General features: G+C 39.9%; 1 protein-coding gene across 4 annotated transcripts in view; it reads left to right on the forward strand.

Moving 5' to 3' along the window:
• LOC139939818 (alpha-catulin-like) overlaps window positions 1-19957 on the forward strand; it is a 109002-nt gene that overhangs the window by 21315 nt on the left and 67730 nt on the right. For all 4 annotated transcript variants that reach the window (XM_071935950.1, XM_071935951.1, XM_071935953.1 and 1 more), the window contains exons 2-3: window positions 12980-13172; window positions 19345-19520. In XM_071935950.1, the coding sequence (XP_071792051.1) occupies window positions 12980-13172; window positions 19345-19520 (369 nt within the window). The remainder of the gene's footprint in view (window positions 1-12979; window positions 13173-19344; window positions 19521-19957) is intronic.

Genomic DNA, 19957 nt, shown 5'->3' on the forward strand with positions numbered 1-19957 from the left:
GAGTAGTGATTCACCTACGACACGTCCACGTCACTAAGCCTACTTGGACATTGCACAGCACATGCTGATGATAGATGTCATATTTCATATTTTATAGGAATTATTTCATTGATTTGAAACACTGCTACTGAATAATTTGAGGGAGAAGTTGAACTTGGATCAAGTTGCTATTCATTTGCAGTATGCATGCAATCTATTTTCTAAGCGATTAAGGGCTGTGTGAGCAAATGCATTATAAACAATTCTCTCCAAACACCTTTTGAGCCTTCATGTTTGTTTTGGAGAAATATTTAGTCTACGTTGTCTAATCTATATTTTTTGTTTTTCTGGTGATACAGTGTACAACAAGTCTATAAACCTTCAGAATTTTTACATCTTGGAGGTTCCAATCTCACCCCTGAGTATAATGACAGTGTTGCCTGTGCAACCTTGTAACTACCGGTGTTCGAGTTCGCCGCACCATTTCCCAGCATGCCTTGCTCACTCATTACCTTATTTGGATTGGAATTGGTTCATTAAAATGTTCCAGAATCTAACAGGTTTTAATTAAGCATGTGACCAATCCGCTCTACGCGCACGCTCTAGTACAGTAACCTGCAAAAGAGGCATTAAGTCAAAGAGCAACTGGTCCCCTCTTATTCTTCTTTAAAGCCATTGGACACTTTCGGTAAACAGTATTGTCCAAGGCCCACACTTCGTGTATCACAACTTATATATAAAATATAGGCTCAATTGGTCATCAGAGTTTGGAGAAAAGAACGGGAAAACCCACCCTTGTTTCTGCACGTTTCGCCATGTCATGACATTTGTTTAAAATAAATCCGTAATTCTTGATATCGAGAATTCATATTGTTTAAATGTTTTTCCAGAAAGTAAAGCATTTCATGGAATAATATTTCAAGAGAAGTCTTTCACCATTACCTTCTGTAAACCCTGTAAGTTATTTGTAAATCTGTGAACTTTTATTTTTTTTCTGTTCCGAAAGTGTCCAATGGCTTTAATATTGTGAATCTCTGATGTAGTTTACATTGTTTAGAGTAATCGTGTAAATCATGATCGTGTAATCGACAGGGATGGGCAAAACTTTGCATGATTCCGACCCCGGTCGACTAGAGAGAGAGAGAGTAAATCATGATTTATTTGAAATGGAATTGTCACATCAAAATACTTGCATTTTTACGGGCGCATACTAAGCGTCCTTCATACATGTAGGGTAGACAGTTTCACACAAGCATGTGCGCAAAGTACTCACTCTTGGGAGCTAATTAGATTGTTTTTCAGTTCATCCGTTCCAGGAGTAAGTGGCAAAAGGTACCAATAGGGCGCGCTGCCTGTGATAATGAGGCTGTTGCCTGTGATAATGAGGCTGTTGCCTGTGATAATGAGGCTGTTGCCTGTGATAGCGAGGCTGTTGCCTGTGATAATGAGGCTGTTGCCTGTGAGCCTACTACCCTACCTACATACCAATATTTTCCTGGTAAGGCCAAGTAAGAAAATATAACAGTTGATCGTCTGAGTTTTTCCCAAAACAGGACGATGAGGGCCATTATATTTTGTATTTTTAGTTTCTTTCAAAGGTGACCGCGAAGCATTTTAATTCAAACTCGTGCCACCAAATCTTCAGTTTAAAGTAGCCACTCACATGTACGTGTACTAGTTTATAAAGTTACCAAGTTCTTAAAAGATTAGTAAGTTATATGAGAAATACACAGAAAATTTGTCTTTTTGAAAGAAACAAAAAGAGTAAAATAAGAAATAGTTAAAAAAAAGTTGCAACCTCTAAAAAGGGTAAGGGAGGGGACGATCAACTGGTATTTTTTTTATTTGGCCTATTAAATGAAACAAAACGTTTTAATACATTAGTCGTACTACACACAGACACTGTCAAATAAGAAGCTAATTACTTTGACCCGTATTAAAGCAATAAATAACCAAGGCTATTACACACTCGTAACGCCATCTTCAAGAGACACATAATAGATGAGAGCTAATGGTTAATTTGTGGACACCTCCCACCATGGCTCCACTACTCATCAAACATTAATAAATGAAGCATCTCCACTCAATGCATTCCCGACTGTGAATAGACGCATTAGAATTAATTGCCTATTCATATAATGCTTCTCTTGTAGATTTCAGAGATGTACATTAAATTCTCAGTTATTCATTGCTTGACTGTGGGATAGGGGGATGGTGGTGACCTCTTTGATTTGCATTACCTAGCCTGTTTGAAATATGAGATTTACTTTAAAGCTACTTCCTTCATCTTTGATGATTGTACATAATATTCTTTGAATTTTCTGGCAGGAAGTTTATTACAAGTCTAATGCATACTGTAAACTGTGTTTAAAATGCTATACTGTTGAATTTATTATTGATTTAAAGATCACCCTGTTTTTAAAGTTTAATGTGATCAATTGGAGCGGTGTGATCAATCGAATAAACTGTGATTAGCATAAATGAAAACATCTGTGATCAGCATCAATGGAAAGCTTCTATACAAAAAAATGTAAATGACATCTGATGAGGTATATGAACAGTAATTACTTTTTTATCAAATTTTGTATCGTTTACCCTTTTTATTGTAAATTGTTGCAATTCAGCATGTGGCTGCTTATGACATTTTTTAATAAACCATTCTATATTCTATATATATTATTGCTACAACATAGCAATTAGTTTTTATGTAAAAAAAAGTAGTAAGTCTTAAAGCGAGTACCATTTTTGACCTAACCAGATATCCGCAAGGGGTGCGGATACCTTTTAATTAACCAGATAGTCCTCTTATTACAACCACAGAACCGGATTCCTATTATACGCGATTGTTGGGATGACGACTGATAGGAATGTTTTGTCTGAATCCTTATGAAACTTTTATTAAGACAGCTTAAAATAAGTATGCTCACCTCTGTAAGGAGTTAAAACAATGACATTTCTGACGTTTTTTGTTGAAAGATTCTGAAAGTTTTCCTTCTAACCGGCGACGTTGAGTCAATCACGATATCAAAAGAAAAGCAAATCCCCATCTTTAAATTAGATCCGGTTATTTTTATGAATGAACCGAGTGACACTGTCTAAAACTAATATCAATTCGCCCATATTTCACATGGTCACAAGATCGCATTCACAAACGAACGACCACAAACACACAGCGGCGAAAAGATTTTTAAAAAACAGTGCCCTCTATCGGTCGTAGCGCTCACTATAGCGCGTAAGTACTGGGTGAAAACTATTATGAATAGTTGGCCAGCGGTTAACTGAATACCAAATTTCACTATTCGTCCAGCACTAGTTTCAATCTATTTCCTGGTACAATAAAAGTGTGACAAATCTGAATCTGCTTTTGAAAACCTTCTCATGCTCCACAGATGAAATATTTACTGCCCGCCTTTTCTCTGGGGAGGGTGTCATCAGTTGTTTACTACGTGCTCTTTCTCTGGAAATTACATCCACTTAGAGAAGGGGAAGAAAAGGAAGAAAACAAAAAGCTTTACTTCTGAAGGAACCCGGAGGGCAAGTGGTATTCCACGTTTCCCATTAATCATACAGGCCGGTTCGGTGTGGTTGTAGTCTTTTCCCATGATAGTTTTCTCTGCTACTACCACATCTTCTGCCTGGCATTGGGCCGTTTAACCTGGGGTAACCTTTCTCTTTAAGGACGACAAGTCCAGCATAAATGCTTTCTTATTAAATCCCATCTTAGTTAGTGCAGAGCCTTCTTTTCCCAAAGGTTCCCCGCAGTTGGGAATCATGCATTCCGCAGTTTATTTTCCTTCTGTTGTTTTGGAGTCACTGAACCTTCATCAGATGCAAATATATTTTTAGAAATTTAACTACCGTCCAGAAGAAGTCTTTAGTTGTTTATTGCAGCGTATTATTTGGTTTTGTATTTCCGAAGGAGTCGGACGCTGGGGAAAGCTATGTGACCAATCATAGCCAATGCCAGGGGGGTAATTGGCGAACCGTTTGACCTACATGTGTGTTGGTAATGCTCGGATCAAATGCAGAGCTGGAAACAACATATGGAAATATGTTTGGTCAACCACTTTCAGAGCCAAGAAATCTTGTCATCATGTGTAGAGAATTTCTTGAGTATGAGCACCAATTGGATCGTGTCTGTGTATGTAAAGTACATGTTGCTAAATATAAAATGAACATCAGATGTGCATGTACACCGTAAAGTGTTTTCCTTCAACATTGGTCTACTGGCCAAATGTCAGTTAAACCACCAAGGACCACAACAGAATAAAGTGTTTGATAAATCACAGTTTTTTGAATTCAAGTTCTGCAAGTGCATGTTATGTATGCACTGTGTCTAAATGGCAAGAATATTGATGGCTAGGTAGAAAGCTACTACATGTATAGCCAGGAGCAAGTTCGAGTGCGCACATTTAGTCCACCAGTGGTCGACCACAGACTAGCAACGGACATGCGCAGTGACGTACTCACCCGAACGACTCGTTTGGTAGTCTAGTCAACCTTCCACCTCTTTTTGCTAAAGTATCACTGGTTCCCCTCTGCGCTTAACACATGTTAGAATGGAAAATGCTGTTGGGACCAGTGAAGAAACCATGGGCTCGAGGTTGGTTCCAAATGGTCGACCACAGTAGTCAACTATGGTGCATCCAGGTACCCCTCCATCTACACATATTTGAAAAATGTGTATAATTATTCCAACAACCCTTCCCAACTGACAGATAACATAAAAATACTTAAATGAAATCAGAATATATGGTTGGTTCAGGAGTCAATGTAAAAAAAAAATAAAAAAATGTGATGATTTAAAGAAAAAATTTATTCAATTTGAGCTAGAAATTGCCCAGATCGCAACACAAAGCATTTAGAATCAAATTATTTTTGGGGTCCTTGGTCTTCGCGCCTGCTCAGTCCTTTGACAAAACCGGCTACATGTACTTGTACTTAAATCTTTTCACCGTCAACTTAAAAAACTTTGTGGACAACCCTGCTGCAGCTCTACCTTCACTTGCTTGAATCAGAAGCTTTCATTTGTTGTGAGGACGCTCAATTTAGACCACAGGCCCCCCACCACTGATTGGAATGAGATTGCTGTCTCCGTGTCAGATGACATGTGTGAACCTCAAGAACTTCCTCCGGGCAATTTGTCTTGAATGGAAAGATGACAGGGAGATGAGTCAAGAGGGGCTGTGAGCATTTAATCATGAAGTTACTATGATGGTTTAATTTTGCAATTTTGGACATTGCAAATCGTGACCACAGTTGATAGACACTTGTCATTTCATTTCAATACTGGTGTGTGTAATTTTTGTCAGATAGGTCAGTTCGTGGCACGAATGCGATTGCTACACCCAGCTTTTTGCCTCAGTGTACAAGTACAAATATACAAGAGACAAGTTGATTGAAAACATTTCAATGAATGTTGTTAAAGCTTCCCTTTAAAGCTGTTTTAGGCCTGGAATTTTATCTTCTTGAAAATGCAAGGCCATTTTCATTTTGCAAAGTGCACTTCCACAATTGGTAAATCTTCAATTCAATGGAAAGCTTTTGAAGGGGCACCAAGACTACGCTCGGCCCCAGCGGCCAGTCTATCCAGGACCGCTGGGATGGGCTAATCGCTTGCACAGATTCTTGTTCAGGAAGTACGTCATGTATGCAGTGTATAGAAATATGATGTAGTGCGGGTGTGATGCATGATGGGACTGCGCATTATTAAACCAATGACAGTGCATGATATGTTTGCCCATCCCAGCGCCTTTGGTTAAAGCAAGGCGCTGGGGACGAGGGGACACCAAGACCTGGGGCAAAGCGTGCTGTGACCTGCATGTACTTCCAGGCCTGTGTTTTGAAATATTGCAGTACACCATACACAGCAAGATCACTCTGTAACAGTATACTTTTAGGGAAAACAGATTTGGGAATTGCCTTCTTATATCCTGACGAGACCCCACAGAAAAATCACAGGTCCATCACGTTGCATTAGACGTCTTAGCTTGTCTGGGAGTCGCAGACCCGCTAACCCAGATTGTAATTTCAGGGAGCTTTATCCCCAACGGGGAAGGGATATCCTAATAATCTGCAAACCTCTGGAGCTTTGTAGGACAGCAAAAGAAATGAATCTGTCCAACTCAATCAATCAGTCAATCAAGGAGGGGTTTTAAGGTACTAGGATGCCATCTCTGGAAAACCTGCTCTCTTGGCGATCCTGTACAACCTGGGATTATTATTAGCGCTGTGGAATACTCAGCAACTGATCTTGAAGTGTAGGCGATGTAACAACCTTTTTGATGATATTTTCATAGTTTTATTGTACAAGGTGCATTTTTTTTCCAACTCACGATTGAAATGAATAAATCAATATTAGCTACACATGAGTGATGCTAAATAGAAATGCTGTGTGTCAAAGGGAGAATCATATGCTCAATTTGCAGGGATATGTCTTCCTTATTCATACTTTAGAATTACCTATTATTATCTTGACGAGACTGCACAGAAATCACAGCATTAGAAACGAATCTGTCTAACCCAATCAATAGGTCAATCAAGGAGGGGTCTTAAGGTACTAGAATGCCATCTCTGAAAAACCTCCTCTCTTGGCGATCCTTTACAACCTGGGATTATTATGAGTGTCCCCCCCCCCCCCCCCCCACCTACACCAACCCCCAGGGTGTACCGGGGTTCTGTGCGTGTTAAGTTTCAACAACCTACGCAGGGATCCTGAAAACTGATAGGAAATAGGAATGGAGACTTCGCTCTTTGTGTTTGAAAAACAAGGTGTTTTTTTATTGGGTCAGATGTTTGTAATCCCATCCTCACTTTCTGTCAGTCTGCAGGGTTTAGACTCGGGGGTTTGTTTTAAACGGCTTGGAGTGTCAATTATGACAGATAATTAGAGGAAATGGTGCCATTGTTAACAACTTGTCTTCAATCATGTTTTATGGTCAGTTCGACCATGGTTCGACAGGTAAAGTTGTGCATAATATTTGTGTTGATTGCTTTGCTTGAAATTGTAAACAACAAGGGAGGTTTGTTAATCGGACTTGGGTGTCAGTTATGACAGATAATTATAGGAAATGGTACCACTGTTATCAGGCATGCAACTCTTCTGCGTTTCCGTGGAATTTGGGGGGTTTTTTTACGTGATAAAATTTTTTTTATAAAAAAACACATTTTTTTTCGTTTTTTTTGTTGTTGCCTAATATATGCCTGGCATTAACAGTGTACAACTACAATCATGTAAAATAAGCCTAGTACATGCTAAAAATGCACCTAAGATCATAATAAACCTCAACATTTTCTAGGCTACCATTTTGGGTATCATGTCCCGTGGCGTTTCGGCTGCCTCGTTTCGCACTTGCCTTGTGCCTTTGAAAATTTTCCTCTTTTTGTTTCAAAGGGCAGTTGCATGCCTGTGTTATCTACTTGTCTTCAATCTTGTTTTATGTTTACTAAAGCTGGGCATTCATTCATAATGTTTGTGTTGATTGCTTTGCTTGCAATCGTAAACAAAATAAACCAGCCTTTGAGTTGTCCAGCAATATTGTACAAAGCACATGTACAATAGGATCTCAATTTAAATGAACTCTTTTAGTGCCTATTAAATACATTGTTTAGTGTCGGGCTTGTTGTAGCATGGTGTGACAATCAAATCCAAACAGTCTACTTTCGCATTGTCTCTTAGCGAGGTCAAATAGTGCACATTGATTAAGTCGGATGCATTAAAAACGATGCTGATACAAGTAGTACTGTTCTGTTCTCTGCATAGTAGAAACACATTATACATCTTACAAATAAATTTAGATTCATGTACGCTTTTGCCAGCAGTCATTTACATGATTAGCCTTGTACAAAAGTTGCCAATCCAAGAGTATTCGTTGTTTCAATAATTCAGTTGCCCTTTCTCGGATTAAACCACACAATGCATCTACCTCCCTTCCTCCTAAATAAAAAAAAACTTTCTTGACAATCCACGGCTGGGATCTTGGCAAGTTCGTCTTCATAGATTCACGGCACGCGCAGCTCACGGGAAATGACGCGCATCCAGGAGATGCTGGGACTCTTTAAGAAACTCTCTGGGACAGACACCCTCTCTAGTGCGGGTCAGAGCCGATAGGAGAAACCTCTCCATCGTAGATTGCTGGCTTGGAACATCAATAATGGAAACCTGACCTGAGCTGAATGATGGCCAAGTGAAAAACAAGAGTCTGGGCCTGGGTAATGGAAGGGCAAGGGCAGGATTATCTGTTCTGATGAAAAGGGGACCCTTTTTTCTCAGTAAACTTTTGATATTATGTTTTTGGATTAACACAATTTGCTTAATTTTTTTTGTAATCTTATCGTCAATGTTTTAGGAGGTCTTGTATATAACGGATACAATTTAGGGGTTTTGTAGTAGCCCTTTCTTAAAATGAACTACATAGTACTCTCTCAGTTAAAGGGAAGGTATACATTTCAACTCTTAAGATTAGTTTCTTGCCCTGAGGGGAACCCCAACCCAAGTTACGCGTCTGTGACATTACTGTCCGAAAACAAAAGTGCCAACAAATGGATGGACATTCACAGGCAGTTATTGTACAATACTCCTGGGCTGAGGGGTGCAAACTTAAACTGAGGGAGTTTGTTAAGGTAACTGAGCTCATAGTAGGAACATGGTTTTGTGATTGTGTTGGATAGCTGAAATGATGAGTGCTCAGTGGTTTTAAAGGCAGTGGACACTATTGGTAATTACTCAAAATAATTATCAGCGAAAAACCTCACTTGGTAACAAGTAATGGGGAGAGGTTGACAGTATAAAACAGTGTGAGCAACGGCTCCCTCTGAAGTAATGTAGTTTTTGAGAAAGAAGTAATTTTCCACGAATTTGATTTTGAGACCTCAAGTTTAGAATTTGAGGTCTCGAAATCAAGCATATGAAAGCACACAACTTCGTGTGACAAGGGTGTTTTTTTCTTTCATTATTATCTCGCAACTTTGACGAGCGATTGGGCTCAAATTTTCACAGGTTTGTTATTTTATGCAATATGTTGATATACACCAAGTGAGAAGACTGGTCTTTGACAATTACCAATAGTTGTCTTTAACTTCAACAGCGGCGCTGTTATTTTTCAGGGTTTGACACATCTATACATGTACACATGTCCATGTATGGGAAGCGCCTCTAGCTCACACACCATAATGGCTTTCACTTAGTGCATTCAATTCTTGTTGAATTAGACTCCTTGTGAAGTAGCCCCAATTTTCTCCGTATCCTGAAATAGAAATTGAAAGCATTCATTATCTGTCCTGCTGTTTCAGGGATCATCCTTCCAACTTTTGAAGGAATTCACTATTCATGTATCTGGGTTTTATTTGTACAAAGTTTTTTTAAATGTTATTGTTCATGGATACAAATGGAAATATTCAAAATCCAGCCCACAGGAATTTGTCATACACTGTTGGGCATTCTTGACCCGAATTCGTGAATGTTTAGCTGCAAAACAAACACTTTCAGAATGTTTTTACTTGGATTGCTTGGTGTTTATTTTGGTTTTAAAAACCCTCCTGTGTAATCTGGAGCATTCTAAAATGTATGGCGGAAAAATGTGTACATTTGTACACCCGATACGCTAGATTGTGCATTGAGAGAACCCTGAAATACAGCAGTAGATTTTCCTGTCTTTAAATTCTGTAAACAGTGTTCGCATTTTTAAAAAACATTTAATTTGAGGATGAAAACTTTCTAAACTGGATTATAACATAACCCTTATAAAATTGGGATTTCAATGCCTTTTAAAAAAAAATTGTTTTTTCTCCCTGAATCTAAATCTACCCTGCTAAGCTGAAAAAACAACAACAGTGCGTTGACTCATAGCTGAGCTTGAATGCCCCTTTTGAAGACCTCCTTGGAGTTCCCCCATCAGTTACTGCATGACCTGGATCTGATCATTCAGTGGAATGGTCATCTTATTACCCTCTTCTCACATCTTGAGCAGATCCGCCATAACTCCCCCCCCCCCCCCCCCCCCGTTGTAATGTTCTTAAAAAGCTTTTGAAGATGCCACTATCCCAAGAAAAAAACAACACCTTGTTTGTCCAGTGTTTCGGAGTGAAGAGCTTCATGCATGCATAATTAATTAAGGGTTGACACGGATGGGTTGATGCAATTGTGGATGAGTAGGGGGTCTACGTTTTTGAAGAGTCAACTCGCGAGGTTTAAGAAGGTATAAGGAAAGAGTCTGTGAGAGGGATTGTTGTGAGGGAAGGTGAGGTTTACCTTGGTCGCGTCGCCTTGAAAAATGTTCCAGTTACATGAAGTGTGCCCTTTTATGAAATAAATGTCCTCGTACTGTTCATCAGTTACTATACATGTACACAGTACCACATATCACTGCTGTACTGTACATGTGATGTGTCATGGCCAAGCGGTTAAGAGAACTGGATTTAAACTCTGGTGTTTCTGATCAGCTGAGTGTGGGTTCGAATCCCAGTCGTGACACCTGTATCCTTAAACAAGAGACTTGACCATGATGCTCCAGATGGGTTGTAAAGCCGTTGGTCCCGTATGTTGTGTAACGCACATAAAAGAACCCGATGCACTTATCGAAAAGAGAAAGGGTTCGCCCCGGTGTTCCTGGTTTGATTGGCTGCGTATTGCCACACAGCACCCACAGCAAACCATTACATTGTGCTACATGTATGTAAAAGGAGTAGGTCTCATAATTCAAACTTTGTAGGAAAATGCTGTATGTGAAAGACACTGGACACTTTTGGTAATTGTCACAGACCTCTCTTCTCTCTTGGTGTATCTCACGTTTGCACAAAATAACAAACCTGTGAAAATTTGAACTCAATTGTTCGTCAAAGTTGCGAGATAATAATGGAAGAAAAAACACCCTTGTCACACAAAGTTGTGTGCTTTCAGAGGCTTGATTTCGGGACCTCAAAATCTAATCTTGAGGTCTCTAAATAAAATTTCGGGACCTCAAAATCTAATTTTGAGGTCTCGAAATAAAATACGTGAGAAATTACTTCTTTCTAGAAAACAACGTTACTTCAGAGGGTGCCGTTTCTCAAAATGTTTTATACTATGAACAGCTCTCCATTGCTTGTTACCAAGAAAGTTTTTATGCTAAAAATTATTTTGAGTAATTACAAATAGTGTACACTGCCTCTAAAACGTTACTGACTGACGGATATGCGCGCTTTATAAGAAGCCACTATTATTATTGTAACATGTATTTGTACTGTTGAACCTTGTATCTTACCTTCATCTTGTTCAAGTTTTCTTGGTTGAAGCCCACTCTTTCAACACCTCCTACATATTACAGGATAAGATTTGATTTGGTCACCATTGATATGTTTGTTATGCTCTTGGACTGTTTGAACAACGGGTTTGACTCAAGTGTAAAAATGTGAAGTGGGAAAAGTGCAAGGGATTGAAAAATTCAGTGTGAAGTGCGGCCTTACTTGAGTGTTTTTTAAATATGATATCTTGTGCATGATTCTGTGCATTTGTTTTAACTGAGTGAACATAGTACGTATACATGTACATGTAATGTCCTACATGAAACTAAAGCCTACATGAAACTGCATGTTACCCCTCCTCCTCCCATCCCATAGCGCTGCCACTTGGCAAAATTTTCTGTATTACAGCACTTTTGTACTATAATTTCCTGCCTATTGACCAAATTCACCTGACATTATATAGAATAATCTTGGATGCGCCATACTGGTGGGCAATGTCCCTGTGCGTTAATCAGTGAAGTGTGCATTTTTTGACGGCGTGGAGTTTACACGCAAACATAACTGCCAACCAAAATGGTGAGCGTGCGACAGTCCCTGCGTGTGACATGCAGGGGGTCAATACGTAAGGTGCCGCGAATAGGGCGCTGTACCCCAAGAGCACAGAACAAGCATTTTAGCCTTCTAGTAACAGGCTCTTTGTCATGCAAAGCGCAACATGAATGTTAGTGCAGGTATTGTTTACAGTATAAAGTAAGATTTCATGGAGTGATCGTCAAAATGAACTCGGTCAATGGTCAAATTCAGATAAGGCACATCGAGAGATACATAAGACGGCACATTGATATTTTTGGTCCTTTGAATGTCAGCTAAGATGCGCCTATCAGCAGGAAAGTATGATACATGTGCTCACGAGATAGACATTATGCATGTTGGTGGGGGTGAGTTTTAACTAGGAACTGCACTTGTTGGGTATTTGACAGTTTGGGGTGCACCCTTTCGATGTTTCTCGTTTGAAGTGTTTAAGAAAAGGGATCAACACCTGGGGAAAGCCCACAGAGTCGCTCTATTGTAAACATGTCTGTACTTCAATGACTGAAGTGTAGTGCCTGTATTTCAAGGGCCTATAAGCCAAATATCAGCAGCTTAGAGCTATATGTTTTCTTCAGTTGATTTTTACCTTCTATTTCAATGGGCAATATTGTGAGTACACAGGTCATTTCCTAGAGTTCAGGGTATGCATTTTATAGAGGCATCTATTTCTAGACAGTTCCCTGCCTGACAGGAATTTGTGGAGTTCCCCTTGTGAACTACAAGGCCATATCACACAGGGCAATTTTTATAGGAAACTTGGAGGCAACCAACAGCATTGCATGCACAAAGGAACACTTTGGTTGTACAACAGCCATTTTTCTAACACCATCTTTCTGTCCCGAGTCAATTATATTCAAATAAACACAGTGGATTTTTGTTCGTCTTGGAGATTGCCTGAAACTTGTTGCTTGGACATAGCCCTGTCTCAACATGCCCTTAAGCTTCCCCTTGTGAATTTAGGTTTCCCCTGGCTGACATGGCCTTGTGACAATGTGTAAACTCAAGCTCTTAAAGCTAAAGAAAGTCTTCCGTAACCATCTTTGTTTGTGAACTTAGGTTTCCGTGGCTGACACGGCCTTGTGACAATGTGTAAACTCAAGCTCTTAAAGCTAAAGAAAGTCTTCCGTAACCATCTTTGTTTATTTCCTCTCTCACTGACACTCTCTCTCTCTCCTCTCTCTTGACTCAGATCACCACGCTTGTCAATCATCGAGAGAAAGTCGGCAAGAAGTCCGAGAAGACTTGCAAAGCAATCGAGCGCGTCGGCCAAGCAGTCAACCTAGCAATCGAGAGGTTTGTCTCTGTTGGGGAAGCGATCGGGGACAACAATGCCGACATTAAAGCCGACATGTTCGACGCTTGTAGGGAGGCTAGGCTTGCTGGTACAGTATTTTCATGTTATCATAACCTTTCCACGTTCTTAGATTAGAATTATTTATTCAGCCAACGTTAAAAAGTTAAAAACCTAAAACATCGGAAATTGTAGTGTACCTCGAGCTCTCTAGATAAACAATCACAAAATACATTTAAAAACATTGCGAAGAAAATACAAAAATATGAATATATACAAATAGGCCTATATAAGCTACAAAAAGCAGAAAACAAACTAGTTATCATTAAAAGCACGAACAGCATGAGGATAAAAACTATCTATGAACCGCTTACTACCTTTAAAATGCTTCAGACGACGGTTAGAAGGGAGGAATTGGAAATATCATTAGCCTTTTTGAAATATGGTGGACACTATAAGAGTGCACGGTTTGGATTGGGTGCAGGCAGGCCTGTGTGCTTTGTTTTTGAAAGGGCAAGGGCACCAAGGCATTTTCTCCTTGGTTGGATAGTTGTTGAGTTGCGTTGTCAACCACCGGTTCTTTTCAGAACCAACACTACCCAAAGATATTAACACATGATGCTGTTAAAAACCTCACCTATGACCCCGACACAATGTTAAAAACTGCAACCATCTGTTAAGTGTGCCAGAGTAACTGTTTTGGCATGTAATTCACCTATTGGGTTTTAAAAAGTTTGAATCTAAAATCTAGAGGCGGCCATCTTGAAAAAATCAAAACTAAAAACTAAACATTTCGTACCATCCTGGCTTATCATTTCATCCAATTTATTACTAGCACTTGAATTAACCCATGTCACCCACAGCAGTTACCGTGATGCCCTGTGCTTTTGCTGTGGTGCCCTTTGCAAAGTTGCAATACAAATTTAAACTGTCCTCGTACAAGTGCTCCTTACCTTACAGTTGCTGTGCCCCTTCAAGAGCAAAGTTCAAGGCCTGTATTATGATTCAGGCATGATACTTGTTCTTGTACATATTGTAAGGGCAGGGCAGTTTCTACTTTAAGGAAGTCTAAATTTCTACTGGAACATTTCAAAGGGCACCAAGGCTATGGACTAAGGGGCATGGTGACAATCACTTGTCGCCTCCGTAAAGTAAATGCACCAGATTGCAATATCAAAATCATATAAACTTTCCTCATTTTCCGCATGGACACTACCAGTAAAGAATAAACTGCCTTACTTTAAACTTTAAAAGACTGAAGCTCAATGCCTGGTTACAGTTGGTTGGTTGGTGTGACAGTTGCATACTGACGGACTAAGAGTTTCAAAGGTTCTGCTGGGTTTTGTGATCGTGTTTGTAACAGAAACTGTCATCTGTGGAGACGTAGGACGCCACAACTAAAGCACATGTGACAGATCCAACAGCTCCTGACTCTAGTTGCATTTGCCAGAGCAGATGGCGCACATTGGTAAATTTACAGGATCTTGTTTCAACTGGTCTTAAAGGAACTGGAAACATTTGGCAGTTGTCAAAGCCCAGTATTCTCATTTGGTGTGTCCCAACATACGCATACAATAACAACATCTGTGAAAATTTGGACTCAATTGGTCATCGAATTTGCAAGAGAAAAATGAAAGAAAAAACACCCTTGTTGCACAAATTTGTGTTCTTTCAGATTCCTTACTACAACTTTCTCAAAAACTATGTTACTTCAAAGGAGTAATTTCTCACAACGTTTTATACTATTAACAGCTCTCCATTGCTCGTTACCAAGGACACGTAAGTTTTTAAAGTAAAAATAAGGGTGAGTTTTCCCCTTATTTTCTCCTGACTCTGATGACCGAATGAGCCTAAATTTTCACAGGTTTGTTATTTTATATTATAAGTTGTGATACACGAAGTGTGGGCCTTTGGACAATACTGTTTACCGAAAGTGTCCAATGGCTTTAAGGACACAGGTATCACAATTGGGACTCGAATCCACACTCTGCTGATCAGTAACAGCGGAGCTTGTTTCCAGGGGTCGATTTCACAAAGGTAGTCCTAACTTAGGACTAGTCCTAGGCAATGCTAAGAGATAGGACTGGTCCTAAGTTAGGACCAGTAACTCATCCTAACTTAAGACTGGTCCTATCTCTTAGCATTGCCTAGGACTAGTCCTAAATTAGGACTACCTTTGTGAAATCCACCCCAGGGCTCTTAACCGCTAGGCCAAAAAAATGTTGAGAAGAAAATCAAAATCTCTTTGAAGAATTCTCTAGTATTTAGAACAAACTGAAATAGTGAAAGCGGCTTTACAAGGCTCCTTTAATACATACAATTCATCTGTCAAATTCTCAAGCAGTAGATACAACACATTGATACTGGAGAGCAATTCAACTCATGGACTGTACAATAGTGTATGTTTAATGGGAGTACATAACTTGATTAACAGAGCAAACTATTGACTGGTATGTCTGGCGCTGTTTACACTGGCCGCAGCTGGGATGATTCCAGCTCAGGTTTTCCTGAAAAGTAAAAATGCGATTGCGGAGGAGGTGTGAGTTTCCATGTCAGTCAAAGAGTTGAGAAAGAATTGAGAATTTGTTTTAATTTGCGTCGTCATTCCGGAACCCTTTCATTGATCTGAGTGGACTAGGGGGTAGATTATTTGATTTTCCAATGTCTTTGGCCATTGGTGACAAATGTGTCTCAGTTTGCGGATGTGGTTGTTGTTGAGGCCGCAGCTGTAGCTGTGGCTATGACTTTGGTTAAGCTATGACTGCTGTGGTTGTGGCGGTTACTTGCTGTGGCTGTAGCAGTGACTTGCTGCTGGCTGTGGCTGTAGTAACTTGCTTTTGCTGCAGCTGTGGCTGTGACAGTTAGTTGCTATGACTGTGCAGTTAGTTGCTATGACTGTGCAGTTAGTTGCTGTGGCTGTAGTGGGAACTTGCTGTGGCTGTGGCGGTTACTTGCTACTGGCTGTGGCTGTAGTAACTTGCTTTTGCTGCAGCTGTGGCTGTGACAGTTAGTTGCTATGACTGTGCAGTTAGTTGCTATTACTGTGAAGTTAGTTGCTGTGGCTGTAGTGGGAACTTGCTGTGGCTGTGGCTGTAGTAACTTGCTTTTGCTGCAGATGTGGCTGTTCAGTTAGTTGTTATGACTGTGGAGTTAGTTGCTGTGGCTGTAGTGGGAACTTGCTGTTGCTGTGGCTGTGACAGTGACTTGCTGCTGGCTGCAGCTGTGACATTGGCTGTGGCTTGATTTTCTGTGGCTATAGCTGTGGCAGCGACTAAGGCTGCAATGGTGTTGTTGAGGCTGAGTCTAAGGTTATGGCAGATAAGACACACGCACAATGTGCTGATGTGAACATAGCATTTAGCAATGTCAGAATTATGTTTTAGTTGTGGTTTTAAGCACTTTTTGCTCTGGACTGTGAAATGTACATATTGTACTTGTAACATACATTTACTATTAGTAAGACAGGCCTGTACAGCATGCTTCGTTTTTGAAAGGGCTAGGGCACCAATGCATTTTATCTTAGTAAAGGGCATCCTACATTTCAAGGGCACCAAGGCAATGACCAGGGGACATGGAGGCAATCGCCTTCGTTGTCTCAGTGAAGTATCAGGCCTGGAAAGAGAACATAAACATGGTGATTTCAAAAAATGCACAAGTGCAATTTGGGACGCAATCTTATTCTTGCACAGCATCCATTGGTCTGACTGATAGTCCAACATCAGCTTGATTCCTTCCACATTTTCTCTGAGTCCGTGTTCGAATTGGCGGCTACAGCTATGACTATGGTCGTGTCATCATGCGTTGAAGTACAAGAGGTTCTTAGCAATACCCTTAGCAACGGTCATAGCTGTAACCGCAGCCGCCAATTTGGATACAGCCTTAAGCCTAGTTCATACTTCCTGTGAATACGAATGCGAAGTGAATTTGAGGTGAGTTTGACGTCACAACTATCCTTTTGCAGCGCCATTCATAAGTGAGTTGAACAAAGCTGAACTGGTGCGAAATTCATTGCAAATTTTGTGATGTCGACATTCGCTTCGCCTTTCGCATTCGCAGGAAGTATCATCCTGGCTTTAGTCTTGCAGAAACCTTTTTTCTAAAATTCCCTCTCATGCCCCCGTCCTAGTTTTCTATTGCTAGTGTTTGTCAGACCTTTCTCGAGTACACAGTTCAGACCTGTGTACCGGCACCTGTGTACCGGCACATGACACAACATCCACTTCTAACACCATGGATGGCATGACAATGCTACTGCTCGGCAGTAACGTTCTGACTGTGGTAGTTTTCCGATATTGATTCCCTCAATGATCGATATCATACAGAGTGTGTCTCACACTCAGCAGACAGACACTCTTAATTACATACTGTGTACATGTTCAATATTATAAGGAAATACATTATGTGACACATCATTCGGCTGAACCTTGACCAAAATGTACTGTAATGAGTTTGTTCAATCAGCTGATAAAATCTTGTGTACCTGTAAGTCCCTGTGCAGTGTGTACACATTGCAATTAAAAACATATATTTTAATAGGTGAGATGTTGATAGATTGCCCTGACCAACTGACCAAGTAAACATGATGTAATTAGTTTGTTTGTTGATCCAAATGACAAAATAAATGACCGAACAGGTATTGATTAGGGTTAATAAAGGCACTGGACACCTTTGGTAATCGCCAAAGACCAGTATTCTCACTTAGTGTATCTCACATGCATAAAATAACAAATCTGTGAACCTTTGGACTCAATTGGTCATCGAATTTGCAAGGGAATAAAAGCACCCTTGTTGCACAAATGTGTATGCTTTCAGATGCCTAACAAAAGTTTTCAGACCTGAACTTCTTAATTATTTGAGTGAGAAATAACCTCTTTCTCAAAAACTATGTTACTTCAGAAGGAGTTGTTTCCACAGTGTGTTAAACTATTAACATTTCTCCATTGCTCTTTACTAAGTAAGTTTTTTTTTATGCTAACAATTATTTTGAGTAATTACTAACACATATAGTGTCCAGGGGTCGATTTCACAAAGAGCTAGGAGATATACAAATTGCATGGATAGTCCTAAGTTAGGACGAGTAACTGGTCCTAACTCGAGATAAGATTAGTCCTAACTCTTTGTGAAATCCACCCCTGTGCCTTTAAGGACAAGAAGGGAATTTGAGTGATAATTATAAGTTGCCTGTTAAAAAGTGCTGTGACAAGTTTATTGTCACATAGTACATCAATATAGTGAACTTCAGCCCACTGTAATTTGATAGGAGGATTTTTTGTCATGCAGCATTTATTTTACAAACCATGGTCAGTGTCATTTTGGTTTTATTCACCAAGCATTTTCGTCCCACCTTTTTTTTAACTTTTAGATGTAAGACCATGCACGAGCATGCAAGCGAAGTACCCAGCAAAGAGCAAGTTCGAGTGTGTTTGTGGTTAACTAAAGGTTGACTGTTTTGACTCAAGCCCAGGCTGGTTGACCATTGGTTGACTACCGTGGTCGACCATTTGGAACCAGCATCAGGACCATGGTGCCGATAGCCTGTTCCATGCTAACATGTGTAAAGTGTAGAGGGGAACCAGTGACACCATCACTGATCAGCGAAAATGAGGAAGCCAATGGAGTGTTCCCAACGACGGTTGACTAGACTTTCAAATGAGTTGTTTAATTGAGTGCACATGTATGATGCTGGTCAGTGGTCAATCATGGGTCGACTAAATGTTCACACTCGAACTTGCTCATGGCAACAAAACGACCTCACAGTCATAATAGTGGATGCCCCACACAATCTTGCAAAATTACAAAGTTCTAAGTGGATGTTGTTATAAAACAAATAATGAATGTTTGCATTCGTGCAATGGAGAGAATATTTTCATTCGTTGCAACTCGGCTTTGCCTCACTGAGTGGAACATCCATCTTTCAAGTCATAAAAATATTCTCACCATTGCCAACATGAATTAATAATTTTTGTTGTTTTTAGCTTAACATTCAATGATAGGCCTTATGCCTATGGGAAGAGGCCACACAGTTGAGAGGGGGGTGGTTAATATTTAAAAGTGTTCCAGTTAGACCAAATTAATGAAATGCATTTTATTCCTTAGTTTTCCAGAATATGCAGCAAGACATAATCTCAAAAGAATATATTCTACCCAGCAAGTAGATTACACACAGTGTTGCTGTAAACCAACTACACATTGATACCTGACCATGCAATGCCTCAAATCAAATCCCATAACTATTACATGCTTTCTGACACTGTTGATATCAGGTGAAAACATCGCTAAGTTGACAGACATCACCTACGATGAGTCCGGTCAAGTCATGAGCCCAGCGGACAAGAGCGCCATGGTGCGGGCTGCCAGGGGCCTACTCTCTGCTGTCACAAGGGTACTTCTACTCGCTGATAGAGTAGTCATCAAACAAATACAGGCAGCTAAACTCAAAGTAAGTAAATGGCGGGATACAGACAGACAGACAGGGGGATGGACTGACAGACTGCATTTTCTGCTTCACTGTGTTTATATAGACTGGTGTGTAAGTGTTAGTCTCGTGCTTATCAAAACGAAGATACATCAAACGAAGAACATATATTTTTTTCTGAAATCAAATCTTGGTTTTTTGAAATTAAATTTTTGAAATACCCGAAAATACTTGTCACAATTTATGTGAAATGAGTTTTGATTTGTTTAATTAGTATAAATATTTTGTTAAATATTATTGAAACAAAATCAAAATTCTGGGACATGAATGCCCAATTTATCAAGACTTTTTGGAACCCTTAAAATCCACGCCTGAATTTGTGCAACCCTTAAAAGATGGTTTATACGCGCTGACAAGCGATGGCCGCACGGGTGTAAAATTTACGCTTGAAGTGTTTAGGA

This window comes from Asterias amurensis, chromosome 7 (genome assembly GCF_032118995.1).
Source record: "Asterias amurensis chromosome 7, ASM3211899v1".
Taxonomy (NCBI): Eukaryota; Metazoa; Echinodermata; class Asteroidea; order Forcipulatida; family Asteriidae; genus Asterias; species Asterias amurensis.